This window comes from Drosophila innubila (assembly GCF_004354385.1).
Source record: "Drosophila innubila isolate TH190305 chromosome 2L unlocalized genomic scaffold, UK_Dinn_1.0 4_B_2L, whole genome shotgun sequence".
Classification (NCBI taxonomy): Eukaryota; Metazoa; Arthropoda; class Insecta; order Diptera; family Drosophilidae; genus Drosophila; species Drosophila innubila.
Genome location: NW_022995372.1, coordinates 5,262,894 through 5,283,522, shown reverse-complemented (window position 1 = coordinate 5,283,522; position 20,629 = coordinate 5,262,894). Strand labels below are relative to the sequence as shown.

The 20,629-nt window shown below is 34.9% G+C and overlaps 1 protein-coding gene across 2 annotated transcripts in view; it reads left to right on the top strand.

Moving 5' to 3' along the window:
* Positions 1-2,120: 2,120 nt before the first annotated feature.
* Positions 2,121-20,629, top strand: part of LOC117781891 (roundabout homolog 2) — a 52,454-nt gene continuing 33,945 nt past the window's right edge. For both annotated transcript variants that reach the window (XM_034618774.1, XM_034618773.1), the window contains exon 1: positions 2,121-2,175. In XM_034618774.1, coding sequence (XP_034474665.1) covers positions 2,121-2,175 — 55 coding nt within the window. The remainder of the gene's footprint in view (positions 2,176-20,629) is intronic.

Sequence of the window (20,629 nt, the reverse complement as noted above, 5' to 3'; positions counted from 1 at the left end):
GTAAATAACATTAGTTTTCAATTAACTGGGCCAATGAGGCGGGAGATACAGAGAAGGTTGTGGCTAAATGGAAATAAGACAGAATAAAGGCATGAAGATACAAAAATATATATTTTATATATTTAATTTTTGTTTGTTGTTTTATGAAACATATAACATATATGCAATACTTTTGTCTGATTTAAATTATTGTCTTTAGATAAAAGGTTTCAGCCAAGTAGAAATTAGCCCAGTGATCATAGAGTCATAGAATCGATTATGCCAAAATTTAGTATGTGAATAATTGTAAATAAATAATTATTGTGCCTAGACATAAAATAAATCTATAGAATTTCAAAGTATATTAGGTAAATAAAAATTGAACAATATGATCGACTCTTTGTTGAAAAAAAAAAAAATTAAATTAAAGACCGTTTTAAATAAATTTATTGAACCATATTTTTATGAAAATTAATATAAATTTTAGTTAACTGCTGCATTTTGAACCATTTTATAGTTACCCTTATGAATAATTATAATAATGACTTGTTCAAAAATCTTGGTTTCAAAAATTCAAAAAGTTTTTTTTATTTCTTTTTGGCTTTTCGACGTTGTTAACAAATATTTGTTAATATTTATTTTTGTTTTATTATTTATTACAAATTATTATAATAATATTATTTAAATTTTCAGCTTAAATGCATTACCAACAATTTATTTAACTTTATTAACCACATTTCCGGTATTTACCACTTTGCCACATGCCACATGAATTGGCATCTAACGGTTTTCTGTTAGCAAATATTTCAAATTCCACTCGTTACTTTGCCAAAACTCTCTTTTTCTCTCTCTTGCTACACATTCTCTCATCTCTCTCAAACTCCAGGTCTCTCAGCAAATGTGTCAGCACCGGGGAGCAGAGGAATTTGCAACTCCGAAATGTGCAACTCTTTGTGGCAATGCGCAGACTCAACATTTTAGCCGGTAGACTCAACATTCAGCAACAAATGTTGTTTATGCCACTTGAAGTTGATAATAAACAAAACATAACACAAGTAGTAAATCTAATCAGATATACTTTATTTAGAAGACAAGTAGAAATTGATATTATTTAAATTAAAGAAAAATATTAACGAAAATGTAAAAAAAAAAAAAATATATGTTAAATTCATTTGAAAAATTAATTGTTTACATAGAGTTTTCTACTTGCAGTAATAAATAAAAGTAAAATGTTACTGTGCTTGGGGTGGGGGTTGGGGGTTGAGGTTGAAACAGCTGATTTGTTTGCTGCCTGCAGGAATTTCGCTCGTAACTCCGAATTTCTGTTTGTGGCACACGAAGCAGGCAACTTGCCGAGCGCAACAAAAGCCGAGGGGAAACTCACCACCCTACGAAGGATTGTGGGAAGTGGGGAAAATGGCAGCATAACTGTAAACTGTTGGCCGTTGGCTGTGACTGTGGCAATCAGTTGAGTTTTGGTTACTGCCGCCAACGGTTAATGGTTGAGACGTGTGTCGCGTATATCCTTGCCACTTGCCACTTGCCACGGAACATCAAACATAAACAAACAATATTTTCGATCAAGTTGTTGCCGCTTCGTTTCGGTTTTGTGTTGACATTAACAACGTGTTTTGATCATTGTGTGTGTGTTTATCAATGAGAGGCAAACGAAACTAAAGCTGCCACCTGGTGGCAAGAACGATGCTGATGCCGCGCAACATTTTGGTGGCAAACGGAAACGCAAAAGCAAACGGAAACGGAAGCATTTAAGCAAAGTGGCTGCTTTCAAGCTCAGCGACTGTTTGCCAACATCGCAACATGTTTGTGTGTGGATGTGTGTTTGCGAGTGTAAGAGTGTGTGAGTGTGTGTGTGTGTGTGTGTGAAATGCTGGGCAAACTGAGCGCATTCTAAAGCCGGGATCAAAGGCAAAGCCCAAGCCAAAGTTGCAGCAGAAACTTGCAATCAAATACGAATACGAAAGCGAATAGAAAAACGAATACTAAAAACCTCACAGCCAGCAATACTTTTGTGCCAGGGACTGTGACTGTGTGTGTGAGTGTGTGTGGCAAGCAAATAAATGCTATTGCAACGCTTTTTTAGCCATTTTATCTCAAGTCGAAATACTGTAAAAAATTGTAAAATGGATTTACGTTTCGTATTCATCGTTTTCCTGCTGAAGTGGACGTATGCACAAGGTAAGTCCATATCACCAGTCCTTTGCCTCTAAGTCTATACACTCACTGTGTGTATGTGTGTGTGTGTGTGTGTGTGTGTGTGTGTGCATTCTGTTTGTGCAGCTGCTGCTGTTGCTGAAGTGCATTTTCTCGCATTTGTTCAAGTGCCGCCGCTGCCGCACGCGTTGCACGTTGCACGTTGCAAATACTCGTATTGCCATAGAAAATGTGGCTCAGAATGTAATATGAGTATTTATTATATACTTACACTTCTACAAGTGCATGTGTGTGTGTGGCACTGTAATGAGGTGCATTTAGCTGAGGCAACAGAGCGACTGACCTAAAGTGTGTGTTTGCGTACTTGCCACACGTACATTTGAGTATTTGCGGCAAAACTTTTTCCATTCCACTAGAAAAACTTTTGAATACAAATCCAAATGGTTTGCAGTTTTTTTCTCTTTTCTTATTGATGTTGAATGTGAATAGTCAAAGGTGTCATTGAGTTCGAATTTGTCTCAAGCATTGCGTACGATAAATTTATATGTTTCAAGTTGAAGAATTCCAAAGGATTTTTTTTATTTAAAAAGTTATATTATACACGATCAAATAATTGAGTTGATTATACAGATTTTCCTGTTGCTCTAATATTGCAAGTGTTTTGCACCCTGCGGATGCTTTCGTCACTAGCGTGTACTGCCGTCCAAAGTCACATTCCAATACAAAAATTAAAAGATTATTTTTCTGATTCTTATTAGCTTTATTAAGATTTAATTTCAAATCTTTTTGAAAATACTAAAACAATTTTGTTGAATCGCGTTTGAGTGTATTCGATATATTTAGTCTAATGGGCTGCATTTCTTATCAAAAATTAAAATTATACTAAATCACTTATTTTTCTAAGACAAAAGTTATTTATCTTGGTTAAAAAAAGCAAGAGCTTTTAGGTACATTTTTGAATATACACAAATAAGTTTTTTTTTTTTAAATATGAAGAAAATTTGTAGAAGACAATTTCCAATTTTAAGCGATTTCAGATATATGAGTTATTTATTTATTTCTTTTATTTATTTAACATCGATTAAAAGCAGTCGAAAGCGTGAAAAAAAATTAATAAATGTTTAAATACAATTATAAAATAAATATGTTAAATTAAGTATTAAATTATATTATACTAAAAATTTAAATCATACATTAAAAGGTACAAATTTAAGTTTATAATACAGTTGTATGATCAGTTTGATTTAAAAAGGAATTACAGAACATATTTCATAATTTATTTGCTTAAGAAAATATTAATCATAAGCCCTAAAGTTCCAATTGGCTTTGCTAAGTAACTTAAGCCAATTTGGCCGCCCAAAACCAAGTACAAAATTTAGCTACTTCAACTAGTTATGAGTTAATGCATTGATTAACCGCTTTTTGCTTAGCAAATATACATATCTGTATATGTATATATCCCATAGTTAAGTTTCACTTAACTCTCATTTACTTTCGCTCAAATAAACTTATTTGCTTGGTTTTCATACGAAAACTTTGCCAGCCACAAAACAATTTCCGCACTGCCTTAGTCTCCCCAGTCCCCCCTTCTTACCCTGCACCGATGCTCCCTTGTCGCTGCTTAACAACCCAAACAAATTAGGCAAAAAAGAGGAAGATAAAAATGTTTATGAAACGAGCCAGAGTCAGACTTAGAGCCCGAGGCCAAAGCAAATTATGAATGAGCTCTTGTAGCTCTCGTATCTCTGCTGAGTTCTTAGCTTTTCTGTTATTTTTTGTTTGTTTCATATTTCGGACTGTTGCATAAAACATGCGCATTTAATAAGCCAAAAATGAATGTTGCCTGAAAAACAATAAGAGGGCATGTAAATGGCGAACCTTCAAAATGAAGAGAGGCGAATGAAAACGGAAACAAAGCAACATAAAACAAAAGCGTTTTACCGCAAATATTACAAAAGATATATCATACGATATCATATTATAATATATATTTATATTAATATAAATAAAGTATACATATATATTTTATAATATATTGTTTAAGGGATTTTTTTTAATTGTTTGTCTGCTCTTAGCGGATGCTCAATTTGCGTATTTTAATACCCTCAGTAACAATTAGGAAATGGAGTATACAAATTTATTAAACTATTAACATTATTTTCATAGAGTTTTCTACAGAGTATCTCTTAGTCAACCTCAATACACTGCAACGCTTCCACTTGTTATCTCGCGTCTTTTTGCTTCTTTTTTGGTTAAGGGCTTTTTTATTATTATGTAGTTTGATGCATGTAAACGAATTCAATTGAATAATATCCTGTCATTTTGTTGGGTTGCCTTCTCCTCGGTTCGGTTGGCATGTCAAAATTTTTATCAGCGCACGGAAAAATTTTGCCATGAAGTAGTAAATAAATAAATCCGGTGAAAAAACACACGCGGTCGCCACTCAGAAAGTATGCAATAAATTGTTGTTGGCGGGCAACATTGCAAAATTTATTGGCATTTTAGTGGCATCAACTCTCACGGATTCGATGTGTGTATGCGTGAGTGTGTGTGCAACATCAAATAAAACAAATTAAATACTTTTCTTATATTTTTTTTTGGCAACTTTTGTGCGCCAAATTGTATGCTACGGATTTTATTTTCGGCGCTTTGCTTTCAGTCTTTTCTTTAGCTTAATTTATAAATTATTCATTTGGCATGGAAGCATTGGGCCAATTATCATTTTCATTGCATGAAATGAACTTAGCTGTTATTCAGCTTGTTCTGTGGACTATTGTCTTGGGCTGTTTGCTTTGGGGCAACGAAAAGTAGGTTAAAGCTAAGGCAAAAGCACTGCAAGCAAATACAATACTCATACGACTCGTTGGCCCCACAGCAAAATTAATTTGTGTGTGTGTGTCCCTCTCTTTGCCTTTCGCTTTCTTCGCATGTGTGTGTGTGTCATGGTGTGTGTGTGTGCGTGCGCCTATATTTATATTTGTTGCTGTCTTGTGCCTTGCGGCCAAAAGCGTCGGGCATAAATTTATTTGCCAAAAACTTTCGCAGACCGGAATATTAATGAGTATTTAACCTAAATTGTTGCCTTTGATAAGTGCCATGAAATGTTGCCCGCCGGTATCAATGTGCCCCAGACAGTTATCTTACCCCACTCCCCACACTTTCTTTCCTTCTTTCCCTATCTTTCTTCGACTTTTGTTATATTTAGCCTTTACGATACATGTTAACATGGTGTGCCAGTGTTTTTTGGTGCGTTAAATTACTTTAAAAAAAGGGTTAAAATTATTTTATATGGCCAAGACAATGCCCATGCTGTTGCTGCTGCCAATAAGACGTTGCCAAAGGGTTTAGACCTGCAAATAATGGCCAACAATTCTCATCATGCTCTTTTCTGGCATTTCTTTGTTGTCTTCTTTTTGGCCGGGTAATTTTGGTAATAAGCCCAAATGCTTACCTTTTGTGTTTCTACTTAATTTAGACTAAATACGAATTTAGCGAATTTATATCAAAAAGGTACTTTACCGTTTAATTACTTGGCAACCTTTGTTATTTGTGGCAGTTCAACTAATTAAAATGACCATGCAGTTTATTCAATTTCTAATATAAAATGAAATAAAAATAAATACTTCTCTATTTATATTATTATTTTATTTAAAGTAAACTGTGGTTTCTAATTAATAACAAATGATGAGTCTTGTTTTTTACATAATTACATTAATGTTTTTAAATTTAACGTGCTTGTTTTGTAGATTTTATTTAATATTGAATCAGAATTGGAACTTGGAAACTGTCCTATTTTTACATATTCAATTTATATTTTCTTAAACATTTTATACTTTAATTTGAGAACACAAGCAATGAAGTAAATTTACACTAGAATTAGATAAGTTTAGATCATATTATAAGCTTTATAGCTTAAATAAAGTTGAAAAACAAATTTATTCGTAAATAAAAATATTGCTTTGAATGTAGTAAATACTCAAATCAGTTTACATATAATCATATTTGAAACTTAAGCTCCGTTTTGTTGCTAGACTGTTATAGAAAGTAATTCATGCAAAGAACTGTTTTAACTTGGAATTTAGAATTATAATAATTAGTAAAGGAAATTGAATAGTAAATAAATAAATAAATAGTAATAAATTTTGTTGCTAGACTGTAATAGAAAGTAATTCATGCAAACAACTGATTTAACTTGGAATTTAGAATTGTTATAATTAGTAAAGGAAATTGAATAGTAAATAAATCAATGCAGTTTATTATGATAACTTCTAATTCAGTCGCATTGAGTATCAATTTAAGCAACAAAATCGAAATAGCTTTGCCTTTGGGGCATTAGACAGACAATTTCAAATTAGAGACATTCGCAAATTTTAATTAATTTCTGCATCAATTGGATTGCCTGTCATAATACAAACAGCACACACTCTCACTGACACACACACACACGTTACATGCACATGAATAAATGTACATAAATACACATGTCCTTAAACAAACAAATCATTAGGCAGAGACATATTTATTTATTTATCTAACATATCTTTTATGTCTGTATGTGTATGTGTGGGTATTTATACCAGCGTGTGTGTGTTTGAAAATAAACAAAAGCCACACACACACATGTGACATGCAGGACACTGAGCTCGATTGTTATTCGTTGCCTTTCAGCGCCTCAAATAATGGCAATATTTTGATTAAGTTAATTAAGTGATTTCTTCATTTAACTCACACTCTCCATCAGCTGCATCAACAAAAATTACAATATAACTACAACAGCAACAACAAAGTCGACAATGCTTATCAACAGCTATTGCTGTTCCTGTTGCGCTAATCCTGGCACAGCTTGACATGATTACCCGCTGAGCCTTTGTGTGCCTCACACACACTATTGTTTGCGACATGAAAACATATTTCATGCCATTATGCACAAAACTAGGCCAAAAGCAACAACAGCAACAACAACAACAACAGCTAGACCAACTGCGGCCAATTGCGCCTAATGAATTGAGCTAGTAAATTTTCTGAAGCAGCTGCCAAGACGCAACGAGGCTATCAAAAGTTTAAAGTGCCTCAGAAATGGCGTAAAAAGCGAAGCAAAACGAAATAAAAACAAAAACACAACGACATCAACTTAATTGACCAAGACGAAGTGTTAATACACTTTAAAGTTGCAATTTTCAAATGAAATTATTAAATTTATTCAATTTTGGTAAAGGTTCGGTTCGATGGTTCGAACCACAGAGCAAGACTTAGGTTCGGTTCGCAGACCGGTTTATATCCCTCCTAAGCCCAAGGTTTGGGTTTGAACCTTGGTTCAGTTTTATGTTACAAAATATTTTTATTGTATGTATGTAATTTTTCTTGATTTTTATAACGAAGTGAATATTAAAACAAACAAATTTTATAAAAGCCTAAATTCGTTTTAAGATTGAATTCACTTTACTTCCCGATAAGCACTAAATTCCAAGAAAAGTTTCGATTGTTTACCATTTAGTTCTGCAAGACGATTTTCCATTTAAATCGATTTAATCAACTCGATAGATCGTCGAGTTGAAGTTCTCGATTATCGCTTTCGCGAAAATCAAGCTGTCGATATTTCGATGTATTTTTACATCACTAATAAAATGTATGTAATTATTTTTTTTCGAACCGAACCTTTTGTTTAAGAAATTGGTTCGGTTCAGGTTCGGGTTGACAGAGTATATAATATCAAAGGTTCGGTTCATGATCCGGCTCGGATTACTTAAAAACACGAACCGAACCGGTTGAGTGAGGTTCGGTTCAGAACCGGTTTGCAGCCTTGAATTAATCATTATATTTAGAAAGCATCAATTGAACTTTTCTTTGCTGTGGGAATAACTATAAATAGACTTTTCAAATATTTTGCTTATACTATACATATTGTCGGAATTTTCTAAAAATACAACTGGAGCATTTAAAAAATTTAAGTGTTTAATCGATTATATTTTCAGCTAATATTTCATTTAAAATACAATACCAATTTCAATCTTATAAGAAACAAATTTTTAAGATACCTCCCTTTAACTTCGAGTTGTTGGAGATTTACTTTATTTTATTACTTTATTTAAGTTGTAGCGTAAAATATTTTCAAACTCTGTTTCGCAGTTAATATTTCATATAAACTTAAGGTATTTTTATCATCTGTGATTCACACAAGCATGTCATAAATAATATGAACTGAATATCATATTTAATATACCCATAGAAATGTTGCGAAACAACTTGAGAATGTCCGAGACGACAGCAACAAAAAAAAAAAACAAGAACAACAACTCGGACAAAAACAAGTGTTGAGCATATTTTTTTATGGCAACTTTGGTATTTTACTCCTTTCATTTTGTTCTTATTGTGGCGACCCTGGCGCCAGAGCAATCATAAAGCATTGAGTGACCGACGGACAGTCCTTGTCTGGGTCCGGGTCCGATTACGGGTCCGGGTCCAAGTAGGGGTTAAGTATGTCGAGCGGCCGTCGCTGTTGTCTGGAGGAGTCTGTCTAGAGGAGAAGCCGTCGTCGTCTCGGGCTGATGCTGATGCTGCTGCCTGTTGGCACTTGTTCGCATTTCTCGCGCATTTTTCAAATGTTTACCCTTTCGACCCTTGAGCTATGGAACCGTCAACGCCCCCGCGCAAAGTGTCATTGACATTTTAATGTGCTAATGAAGATGAGGGCCAAAAGCAAAGCACGCGTAAAAGACGAAGGAGAAGTGGGGGGAAAGGAGCAAAGCAAGGCAAAATAGAAGAAAAAATATGCTAAAAAAATATTATAAAATTGTTATAAAAATAGTCAGGATACTGTCAGCGCCATCGCCATCCTTGTCGCCTTTGACTCGCGCCATGTTCTCATTATTGTAGAGTGCGGTTTTTAATTTTTATTATACGTGCACATTTTGTACGCTCTTAAAGGCTGCTCAAGAACTTGCGGTGTTTATGAGTTGTTATGATTTTATTTTACATCATTTCGGTCGCTTTCGCCTCTCGCCTGTCTATCAACTTTCTCTCTCTCTTTTTTTTATAGTCTTGTCTCGTTCGTTTCGCTTGCAGTCAATTATGTCAATGTTGTCAATTCAATATGAAATTGCGAGGGCTTCAGCGTAAGCAGCTTTTACAAGCAGCTGAGTTTTCAGTAGAAAACAAGAACAAATTTTAAATGTAGGTTATGATTTAACGAGTAAATATATAAGCTAAGTTACTGCAATGGACGGATTGAAGTAAGACTTTCGTAAAGCAGCTAACTGGCAGAGCAAATTTCAATCAAAAATGTAAATAAATACCTTCAATTGCTAAGCTTTCAATTCGCATTAGTTTTTCTTTAATTAAAACCGCGTAACTGATGATAATAACAGTGTAACAGGCATAGCTATTGAATTCGAATTTCGAATTGAATAATTAGAACTCTAATTGCAGGAATAACATAAATAACTAATGTCAACCAACATAATTCTGTTATAGTTCAGTCTCTTGGCTGGTATAATGTTGCTGTTAAAATTAACAGAATGGGAGTCCAGATCGAGACTCTGTTGCTGTTAAATTTAACAGAAATAGACAGTTCATCAGATCTTCGTATAACAGAGTGTTATAAGAAGACCTAGAATGAATTAAATGTTAAACTAGTTAAAATGAAGGAACAAAAGTTTTTTTTAAATCTTCAAGTGTTTTTTGGATCCTTCATGCTCTTCTGCAGCTTACTTTAAGAGACATCTTATTCAAAATTTCACCATTAAAGACAGCACTAAAATTTTAATATATCTCTACAAATACTCAACTGCTTTAACTGCTTCACTTGTGCCACAGATTCTGCCTCATGGCAAGGCAGCCACAACTGAGGCACTTAAATTTTAAATGCCAAGACCCAAATCCCATTTTCTTAACTCCTTGTTTTCTCCCTCTCTGTCTTTCTTGTGTATATAAGTTTATTTATATATATATTTTTATGACTATACGCCGACGACTCATAATTTTTGCCAACTCATTGCCTTTTGAGCCGCAAAAATCTCGGCAAGGCCAAAGAGCGCAACACTTTTTTTTTTTAGCCATTTGTTGCTTTTGCCCTGGACCAAGAGCCAAAGCCAAGTTGTCCTAGTTGGATGGGCTCAGCTGTTGTCCCAAAGCCGTGAATAATTTATCAACGTCAGCAAGGCGATGATGAACGCCCAAATGCCAGTTCAGCAGATTGTCAAGTCTACACTGATAGAAAAAATGTTCTTAAATTAAGATTTTGGTCTCTAAACTAAGAATTTTGGTCTAAAAATGCGTCGTGCACATACAATTGTCAAAGAAAGAAAAAAAATCTTGGTTTAAAGAAAATTTTAAAAATGACCAAGACTCTTGTTATAAGAATAAATGTTCTTAAAACTTAAGTCAAGTATTTAAAAAACAAAGATTTTTAAATTTATAATTTTGTATCTTTCTTTGTAGCTTAGTAAATTTTTTCAATCTTATTTTACTACGTTTTTACTTGTGAGTGGGGTTCGAACCCGTGTCTGATTTTATCTGAAGTGGCGACTCCAACCAGAGCGCCACGGTACCACTATAGGCTTATGATAAAATATGACTTATTTATACTTTCCTAACAATTTACGATTTTTATTCTTGTATTAAAAAATTCAATTTTTTTGATTAATGTTCTTACAATTAGTAATGTAGTCTTAAAATGGTCTTTTTTTAAGAATAAAATATTTAAAATTAATATTCTTGATTTTAGAAGTTGGTCTTTTTTTCAGTGTACTTTCTCCTTCCTCTCATTTATTTCTCTTCCATTTCCATCTGCTTCCCTTTTCTTGGACAAAACTTTGTTGGACTATCTCCGAATCGATATGCCTGGGACTTGTCAAAAGAAAAGAAATGGCCATAAAACTTGAGCTTTTTAACAAGCAAATCAAATGAAATGAATGAGCAGCCAAAGACGATATGGTCGCTTTTTATGAATGGACTGGACCGAGCCCAGTGTCCTGTCCAGTGTTAAAGGACAACAAGGACAACAGGCTGACTCACAAGCTGGACGCTTATCAATGCTAAGCATTTGCTTTGTGTATATTGACTTACCTTTTCTCTTCTGTTCGCTTCTTGTCGCTTCTTTTGTATGGCGGACAGGACATTTTATATTTATTAAAAAAGCGTCGGCAATTCGCAACGTTGAGAGGCCCTAATAGGCATCCGGTCATAAAAACATGAATTGTGGCTCTTAGCAGCAAATCCAATTGGGCATAAATCGGCTTTGTTGTCCCCTCAACTCCCCTCCTCGAATTGAAACACATGAGCAAACATATAAAGGACCTGATGTCTTCTCGGAATTTAATGGCATTCACCAGGAGCTGCTGCTGACTTTGACTTTGACTTTGACTCTGACTTGGGCTTTATTTTATGTACATTTAAGCACAATGCGCTTATTGACTTAATGACAAATGTTGTTGGCCATCAATGAGCCCTGATAAGATAGGATAGGACGATAGGACGACTCTCTGCTTCCCAGCTGAGCCTGGTTACCATTGGTAATTGGCAAAGTGCTTCAGTTTTGCCCGTGCTGGGCATTATAATAGAAAATGCACTGCAAATTGCATTGCGGCTGTCATCAGCAGCCTTTGCTTCGCCTACTCTCTCTCCCCCCCTTCCCCCTTCCCAGAGGACCTTCTCTAGTTGTCACCCCCAAACAATTCAACTTGAAGTCTGCCTTTAGCTATTTTTTCAAGGATGTTTACAAATTTACAACACGAAAGTGAATTTTCTTTCAATTTTGTTGCGCTGCTGCCGGTTTGTCAGGACCATCAGGAACAGCAGAAGAAGGAGCAGCAATAAGGAGTCGACTTGAGTCCTGTCGAGTCGAGTTGAGTCGAGTCGAGTTGAGTTGAGTCGTGTCTGCGTCTTCGTCTTCTTTGCCTGCCAGGCAGGATGCGCGCCTAAGTAGTTTTTGTATAATTGCACTCGTCATTGTCGTCCTTGTCGACATCCTTGTTCCTCCTGTCTCACTCTCTGCTCCCTCTGCCGTTGCCTCACGGCACAGGAACAACAACAACAGCAACAGCGACAGCAACAACAGCAATTAAGGAATGTTAACAAGCGCACTTTTCAACTTTGCTCGCGGCTGTTGCACTTCAAAGGTGTGTGTGTATGTGTGTGTGTGCTTGTTTCTCTCTCTTTGTATGTGTGTGAGTGTGTGAGTGACACGCCTCTCGTCATTGCGCCTACCTGACGTGTGTTAACTTATTTGCGACAGTTTTGTGGCTGATCTGAAGAGGCATTTGTATGTGTGCATAGCAACATAGTTTACTTATATATGAGTATGTGAGTATGCCCTAGAAATAGGGCCTATCGAAAGGCATATACGACCTACAGAAAATATTTAAATTTGCAACAAATAAAAGTACTAAGTTAACTAAACAAGTAATCAAACAATTATCTCAAACCAGTACACATTTAAAAAAAAAAAATCACATTTAAACTATTCTATATTTATATTCCTTTTAAAATATAAACAAAAATATTGAATTTTACATAAAATAAAAGACAACTAAATAAATAAAGTTTTTCTTAAACTACTTGAACTAGATCCACATTTTTATCGTTTATCGTATATTATCATCTATCGAATAAAGAAATCAAAAAATTTGATGTTAATGATTTTTTATATATAAATAAATATATAGGGTTAAGATTATTACTACAGAATGTAAAACCAAAATAATCTCAATACCACATATTTATATTTATTTTGGTTTAATATGTTTAAAATGTTTAAAAATTATATAAATTTTTTTAATAAAATGATTTTGCTTTTAATTTGCTTCAATTATAAATTTTTTGTGTAATACTTTTCCTGGAATAAACTTAATTTTAAATAATATTTGTACTTGTGTTAAGGTATTTTGTAGTCTGTCAATGTGACTAAAACTTTAGATACTTGAAGCATGTTTGCGGCATGCAAGTTGCGACATCCTTAATTAAGAGTTGATTGACAAACAACGTTCTAGTCGCAAACACTTAAAAATCAATTTGTAGTTGTTGTTGTTGTTGTTGCTTTGGAGTGCTGTTGGCAGACGCTATGCATGCGTAATTAAACAAATCTGAAAATAATTGAAACTTTTCGACATAAATCCCAGACATAAACACCCATCACAGACACACACACACACACAGACACACTTTTCACACACACTCCACATATTTTCGTAGTCGTCTATCAGCTAAACTATGCAAGTAGTTGTTGAGCTTAAAAATTCCCATGTTGACAATTAAGTTAGTTACAACAACGGCAACAACAACAACAACAAATGCCCAACACAGACTGAGCAACAACAAAATGGAAAAGCAAAACGCGTGAAAAGCACGCAACCCTTATAAAAGTGGGTGCAAGTTGTAAAGAGGAAGGTGGCAGGGGGCAAGGGGCAAGGGGGCAGGCGGAGGACAGTAGCTGGTGACAAGCAGGCAGGCAAACAACCGCCTCACACCCACATCCAACGATGACAACTGGTTCGGGTTTCGTTAGCTGGTTACAGTCAACCCTAATTTACTTTTAATAACTTCATAGACAAAGCTAAAGCAGGACGAGAGGAGGAAGGTGTAGCGAAGCCTTAAAAAGTGTCCTTTTTCACATGGACTGAACACACATAAAGCGTTAATTTCGATTTTGCTTAACGAGGGTTAAATGTGACATATTCACTCATACTCCCCAAAGGCCAGTCGCTAACAGTGCGTATACGCGATATCGATATCGATAACAATAATTACAGACACGCTGACATGTCAATGCGTTCAGGTGAGAAATTCAATTTGCCAGGCAAAAGCTTAAGTGTATGCGTTTCAAATTAGGGGAGCTTTGTCTAAACTAACCGAAAAACAATGAAAAAGCGAAAGAGAAAAAAACACATTTGAAGATGGGGCAGTATCAAGTGCTGCTGCTGGCTGGTTGCATGACTGAGTGACTTTCTGTCATGCCACATAGACAATGGCAAGATGAGAAAGTGATGCAGTAGGTTGAGTACACTGAAAATAAAGACCAACTTCGAAAGTCCAGTACATTCATCTTAAATATTTTATTCTTAAAATTAGAACAGTTTAAGACCATATTACTAATACTAAGAATATTTATTTAAAAAATCAAAACTCTTAATACAAGAAAAAAATCTTAATTTGTTAGGAAAGTATAAATATGTACTATTTCATATAAAACAACCGCTTCAGTTCTGAAAGCAGCAGGCGCTGGTTCGAATCGCACTCGTAATAAATTAGAACAATATTTATAAAATTACCAAAACAGAATTAAAATGTATAAAAGTCAAAATTAAAAGAAAAGATAAAAATTCAAAAAATCATTTTTTATTTATTTTATTTTTTGATTTTAATTTTAAGAACATTTATTCTTAAAATAAGAACTTGGTCTTAGTTAGAATGCTCTCAAAACCAAGTTGTGTTTACTTAATCTAATCTTATGTTCTCGACGCATTTTTTAAGCCAAAGTTCTTAGTTTTGAGATCAAAATCTTGATCTTAGCACATTTTTTTTCAGTGTAGAAATGACAGTAGAAATGGTAGCAGAAATTGGAGTAGGAATGACAAGCTCAAGTGTCTCGCAATCGCATGTCCTGAAGCGCAAAGCGACCAAATCAAAAAGGCATAGAAACAATTCTTCAACTCCTTTCTACCCATCTATCTCCCCCCCTCTCTCTCTCTCTCTCTTTGTCTGTTCCTCTCTCTTTGTCTTGCTGGTGATTTCATGTGAAGTCTGACGCCTGACGTGGCTGCTTTTGACAGTCGTTTTGCAAACATGTCGAAGCCATTAAGACAATCATGCGTTTTGCCTTGTTTTTTTTACATCAAGTGTGTGACACGTTTTTTTCCTCCATTTTTACACTTTTTCTTCATTTTTGTTTTTTTGCATGCTTTATTCTGTGCTGTTCCTAACCAATGTTTGTCTCATTCACTCATTCCTTGAATTCAATTCAATTCCATTTCGTTTTTGCTTTTATTTTCAGACTGTTTTGTTTTTGAAAAATGGCTGTCGCATCACTTCTATTGTATTTTTGGAGTGTGCGACTCTCAATGGTCTGTTGTGTGTGTACCGAGTGTGTGTGTGTGTGTGTGTGTGTGTGTGTGTGTGTGTGTGTGTGTGTTGGGTGTTTGTCACAAAGATTTATGCGTTGCACACACACACAAAAAGCAAAGTAAAACGATTGTTTGACGCTTACATTGAGTGGAATGTGGCAAGTGGAATGCGGCAAGTGGCAAGTGGAAAAGCCTCAAACGTAGGCAGTGCAAAAAGCTGCTCAAATTGCGGAAATAGCAACGATAAAGTGCCTAATGTAAAGCTGACCAAACGAAGCTTTCATTTCAGAATTCATTTGCTTGTTTGTAACGAGCTTGAGAGACTCATAAATCTATTTGTTGTGAGTCTTTTTCTGTCTATAAATAATTCAATTGAATATCTAATTTATTATCAAACAATAAATTATTTAACAAAATAAAGTAATATCTAAGCTGAAAATAACCCGCCAGATTACTTGAACACTATTAACACTATTAAAGAAAAGGCATTTAAAAGAGCCTTATAATATTTCTGTTAACGCTTAACATGGAGTAATGTTAACATGAGCAATTAACAGTGCGAGAGCATGTCTCTGTTAGGCTTCCACAGCATTAACATTTTCTAAGAGATTTAACATAATATATGTTTTTTACAGCTGTACAGAATGTGGTGCTGTTAAAATGCACAATTTGCTCTCTTAATACGTTCATATTAACATAATAAATATTTAAAAAAGATTTTGAAATAGAATTATATAGCTTAACACTTTCGTGTAATCTATTTAAACGCACCTTATATATTTGAATTTAGAAATCATACATGTAAGAATAAGTCTATAATTCTTAAAAAAATATCATATTTCATATTTGCCTGTGTCATTCTGCCTTCAACTTTTGGTTCGCAAATTATAGTCAGTTTAATATAAAAACCTAAATGTAAATATTATTTCTCCCCTATAAAACTATATTGAAAATTCAATCAATATACACAAATCTTTGGATTGTAAATAACATTTAATGTCAATTTACCCTCAATGCACAGCAAAAATTTTGATCTTCACAGTCAACAAACCCTCATTTAATTTCAACATAAAACTAAAAAATAATTATTCCATAAATTTGTAATCAAAATGTCGAAAATTAATTCAAATATGTTTATAAAATTAAAATTTATTAATAGGAAAACTTAAAATGACTTTTGAGAGCACAACAAATTGACTTGATATTTAACGAGGAGTGTAAATACACCCCTGCCCCGCCCCCAACACCCCCTATAGCAACCACACAAAAGCTAAACCTATTGCAGCATAAAAAAGTTCGAGAGACCATAAAAAGCAACAACTACTCGTATAAAAGGGGGGAAAATTGAACGACAAGTCAGGGAAGGCGCAGCAGAAGTTAAAAAGTGGGGACAACAACAATAAGGAACGGGAGAGAAATGTGGGGAGCGAAAGAACGACTATAACGACAGATTGAACCCTTCGCTTTTAATGCAATTAAGTTTAATTGAAAATTTTCACTCCAAATTATGAGCCGAACGTGTTGTTAGGACCTCTCGACTCGACAGAGTGACGAACAGACAGACACACAGAAGGAGAGATAAAAATAGAGATAGAGGCAGAAACAGAGACAGAGACACACCCCCGCAATCAGGCAGATGGAAATTAACATGCACACCCACACACACACACACACACACACCCATAACAGCATGTCCTTTGGTGCTTTGCACGTACAGTGGCCCAGGATGAGGACCATGGAATGGGAATGAGTTTCAGGATGAGTGAATGCAATCAAGCGTCCAAATCACTAGCCGAAAACCCGAAGGCAGCTCAAAGTTTGCTTTGATGCGAGCTGAAGAGTCGTGTCGGCTTGTCCAGGACTTTATTACAAAACAAACAAGCAACAGGAGTTGCAGAATGAGGAACATCCTTCGCACAGGACCAGCTACAGCTACAGTTCCAGTTCTAGTTCCAGTTCCCCTCACCACGTCTCGATGTTTCTTCTTCACCACTTTGCCCGCTCGGCATTTAACTTATCTTTTATCTTGATTGCTGTGGACGATGACAAGGATAATGATGATGATGGCGTTGGCGTTGACGTTGACGCGCCGTGATTTAGTTTACCTGCTCCTGTCCACGCCCCCTGCCCCACCCAGCTTGGAATATCTGTTTATATAAGCGAGTGCCGCTTGATTTTAATTAGCATTTGACACAGCAGCTTAACACGAATGAAAACTCTCTCATCTGGTGGTTCAGGTGTTTTACAGGTTTTACAGGAGTATTTGCTGCCTAATGAGCCATCACACGAGCTGGAATTTCAAATGTCCCAATGTGCAAATAAAAATATCATGTGGCTGGCAACAACTTTCTGGGAGCAACTGTAACATTTTACGCTTCATAAACTTTTGCTGCCAACAGAAAAAAAAACACTTTCAAAATATGTCTAAGACGAACTATAATTGTATGTAGTTGGTCTGTGAATACTCTTTTTACGAGAGAACAACAAGAAATATTTAGTATTTAATTTAATATAACGGATTATTTTATGATCCAGTAAGATGCCAACATTTGCCCAGGAATGTTGAAAGCACATCAAACTTTTTACAAAAGTGTTGGCTTTCAATAAAATTAAAGGCAAAGTTTAAGAAAATTCCCTCTTGTGTGAAAATAGTTCAAAAAAAAAAAAACATCTTGTATTATTATGACATCCAATATTTTTCTAGATAATTGTTTTTTTGGTTATTTCTTTCTACTCTTTCTGTCTACAATTCTTATAAAGCTGATTACAATTCTATTGCATACAAGTTTTATTTTTAACGTTCCATACAGGAGTGTTCTACAAATTTATAACAGCAAAAGCAACCCAAAGCAATTGTTGATGTTCCTATAAAAAAAAGAAGCACTGCTTTCAGATGTCTAAAAAAATTTTGAGAGATTTGACAAAATGAAATATTTATTGAATTGAATGAAAATATCTTTAAATTGAATAAAATTACAAACAATATGTTCGAAAATATTAAATCTCTGACATTTTAGGAACACCTAAACAGAAGTTTTCAAAAACATTTCCCTTTAAAATCTCTGTAGAGATTTTTGGAATACACCTGAAAGATTTATTAGCTTTTGGCTTGAAATAAATCCAAGCCCATTTTGTTCGGAAAATAGTGCACCTAGAGTGGAAAATCTTGAGCTGATCTTGGTGCAACTTTCAAAGTGTTACCGAATAAATTAATGCATATTATTAAAAAATAAAAAGCAACTATTAAAAAAATTTTTTTTTCCCTTCTTTATACATTGCTTGAAAGTCTGTTTCAATTCTGGAGCAAATTCAAGTTGCCCTCTGGAGCAAATAACAAAAACAGAGACTAGAATAACTGACACACACATACACTAGCAAATAGATATATATGTACCCACTTATACACACACTTACACCTATGCAAACTCGTTGTATTTGTGGGTTTTGTCGTTCGATGAGCTGTGCCGGAAAATTCAATGTGAAAAGTTTGCATTTGGCAAGCGAGTAAGTTGGTTGCTAAGTGTGAGTGTGTGTGTGTGTGGGTGTAGGTGTATCTATGTGGGTGACTCTAACGCTCAGCTGGCATCAAGGCTGCAAGTTTTTGGCCAGAACGAAGTGAAATTGCATATACTTAGTTGTATTTGCATCCACAGAGAACGTCAAGAATTGGACACATGTTTCCAAAAAAGGTTGCCAATGGAAGGGTAGGGAATGGGTAAGGGGTGAGAGAAGGGTGGGGAGGGGAGAGTGACTAACTGCGGTTGCAGGTGGTCTACGAGAATGTGGAGCAGCAGTGCAAAAGTATCTGCGGCTGTCTGACTCAATGACTGACTGACTGCCTGACTGCCTGACTGACTGAGTGGGCGTCTGGTTAGATAGATATACGACTGTTTCTCTCTATACGTCTACCCTCTCTTCCACTCCTTACCCACCCACCGTACAGATGCTACGAATGTCTAAAAGTATTTGCTCATTCGGTATTTGGCATGAGTTTGGTTGTGTTGCATTTGGCATTGTAATGCATTTAGTGGGTGCTTGCCAAGTGGGCAAAAGTTTGCTAAAAGAGGGAAAGGGGATGGCCTGGTATTTGGACTTTGAAGTGTGTCAATGCAAATGTGTGTGGCGCTCTCGGTCTCTCGTGTGTTTTGAATTATTTATATTATTTGCACTTTATATGCAGCTTGGCTTGGTTCAACAGGCCAGTTCAGCTCACAGCCAGACACTTTTCCTCTGTCTGCCAGTCTCTCTCTCTCTGTGTGTGTGTGTTAAAATGTTTTTTAGTTTTTCAACTGGAAAAAAGCATTTGGAAGTGACGTTGATGCCAATGCATCGTTTGGCTCTGCTCTTTGCATTTATTGCATTTCACATTTAACCACAAAAATCTTGACTCTCGACATGTTTACAATATGAATGAACATGGCAATGTCACTCCATAACTCAGGGGCGTCGTAAGCGAACAAGTAGCAGGGTGTCCTTTGTCTACACAATTAGAAAGAGTGTCAAAAAACACATGTACATTCAACACACCCCTCGCAGTTGACATAAAAAAGCCAATTCATTTCGTAAACTCGTGAGTCATTGTCAAAAACCCTCCTCTATGTACGCCCTGGGACAACCCTTGCCAGCTGACAGAGCTGGAAAAAATTTGTTCTAAATGTTGAGAATTTATTATTGTTGTTGGCTGTGTTTTGTTGTGCGTCGTTATGATTCATAACTAAACAAAAACTTTTCACAACATCCCCGGAAACAATTTGCTGCACACGAAGCGTTTACCAAACTTTAATTTGACTCATTTGCGATATACACGAAGAAGTTTTTATTCGACATAAAAAAGGAAACACAAAATATTGTACAATTCTCTTGAAATAAAATAGACTTCGCCAAGGCGACAATGATATAATCGTTCTGTTATGTTCACAAATTTGGTGGTTGAAACTAAATTTAAAGTGAAACATTAAAGAGAACCGCATATAATAACTCGTAGTATAGAAATTGGGGGAATAATAAATATAAGAAATTTGGTAGTATAGAAATAAGGTGACGAAAAGCTTAGCTTCATTTTACTAACACATATTTGGTAACAATACGAACTTACTTTCACTTACCTTGAGTAACTTATATTTAACAGCGACTGTAACCATTATAAGGTTTATTATAAAACTTAAAAAATAATCATTATTTTTGATGTTTATTATTTTATTTATGCTTACTTTTGAACAAATAAATAAGACTAAGAAATAATCATTATTTTTGAGCAAACAAATAAATCTCATAAAATAAAAATTATTATGTTGTTATTTTGACTATACATATACATATACATTTTTTACATATTCCTTTTAAAAAGTAAATTTAAAAATTTAAAATTAATATGTAAAAAATAAATATTAATTTCTAGTCAAAATAGCAACGTGAGTTTTTTG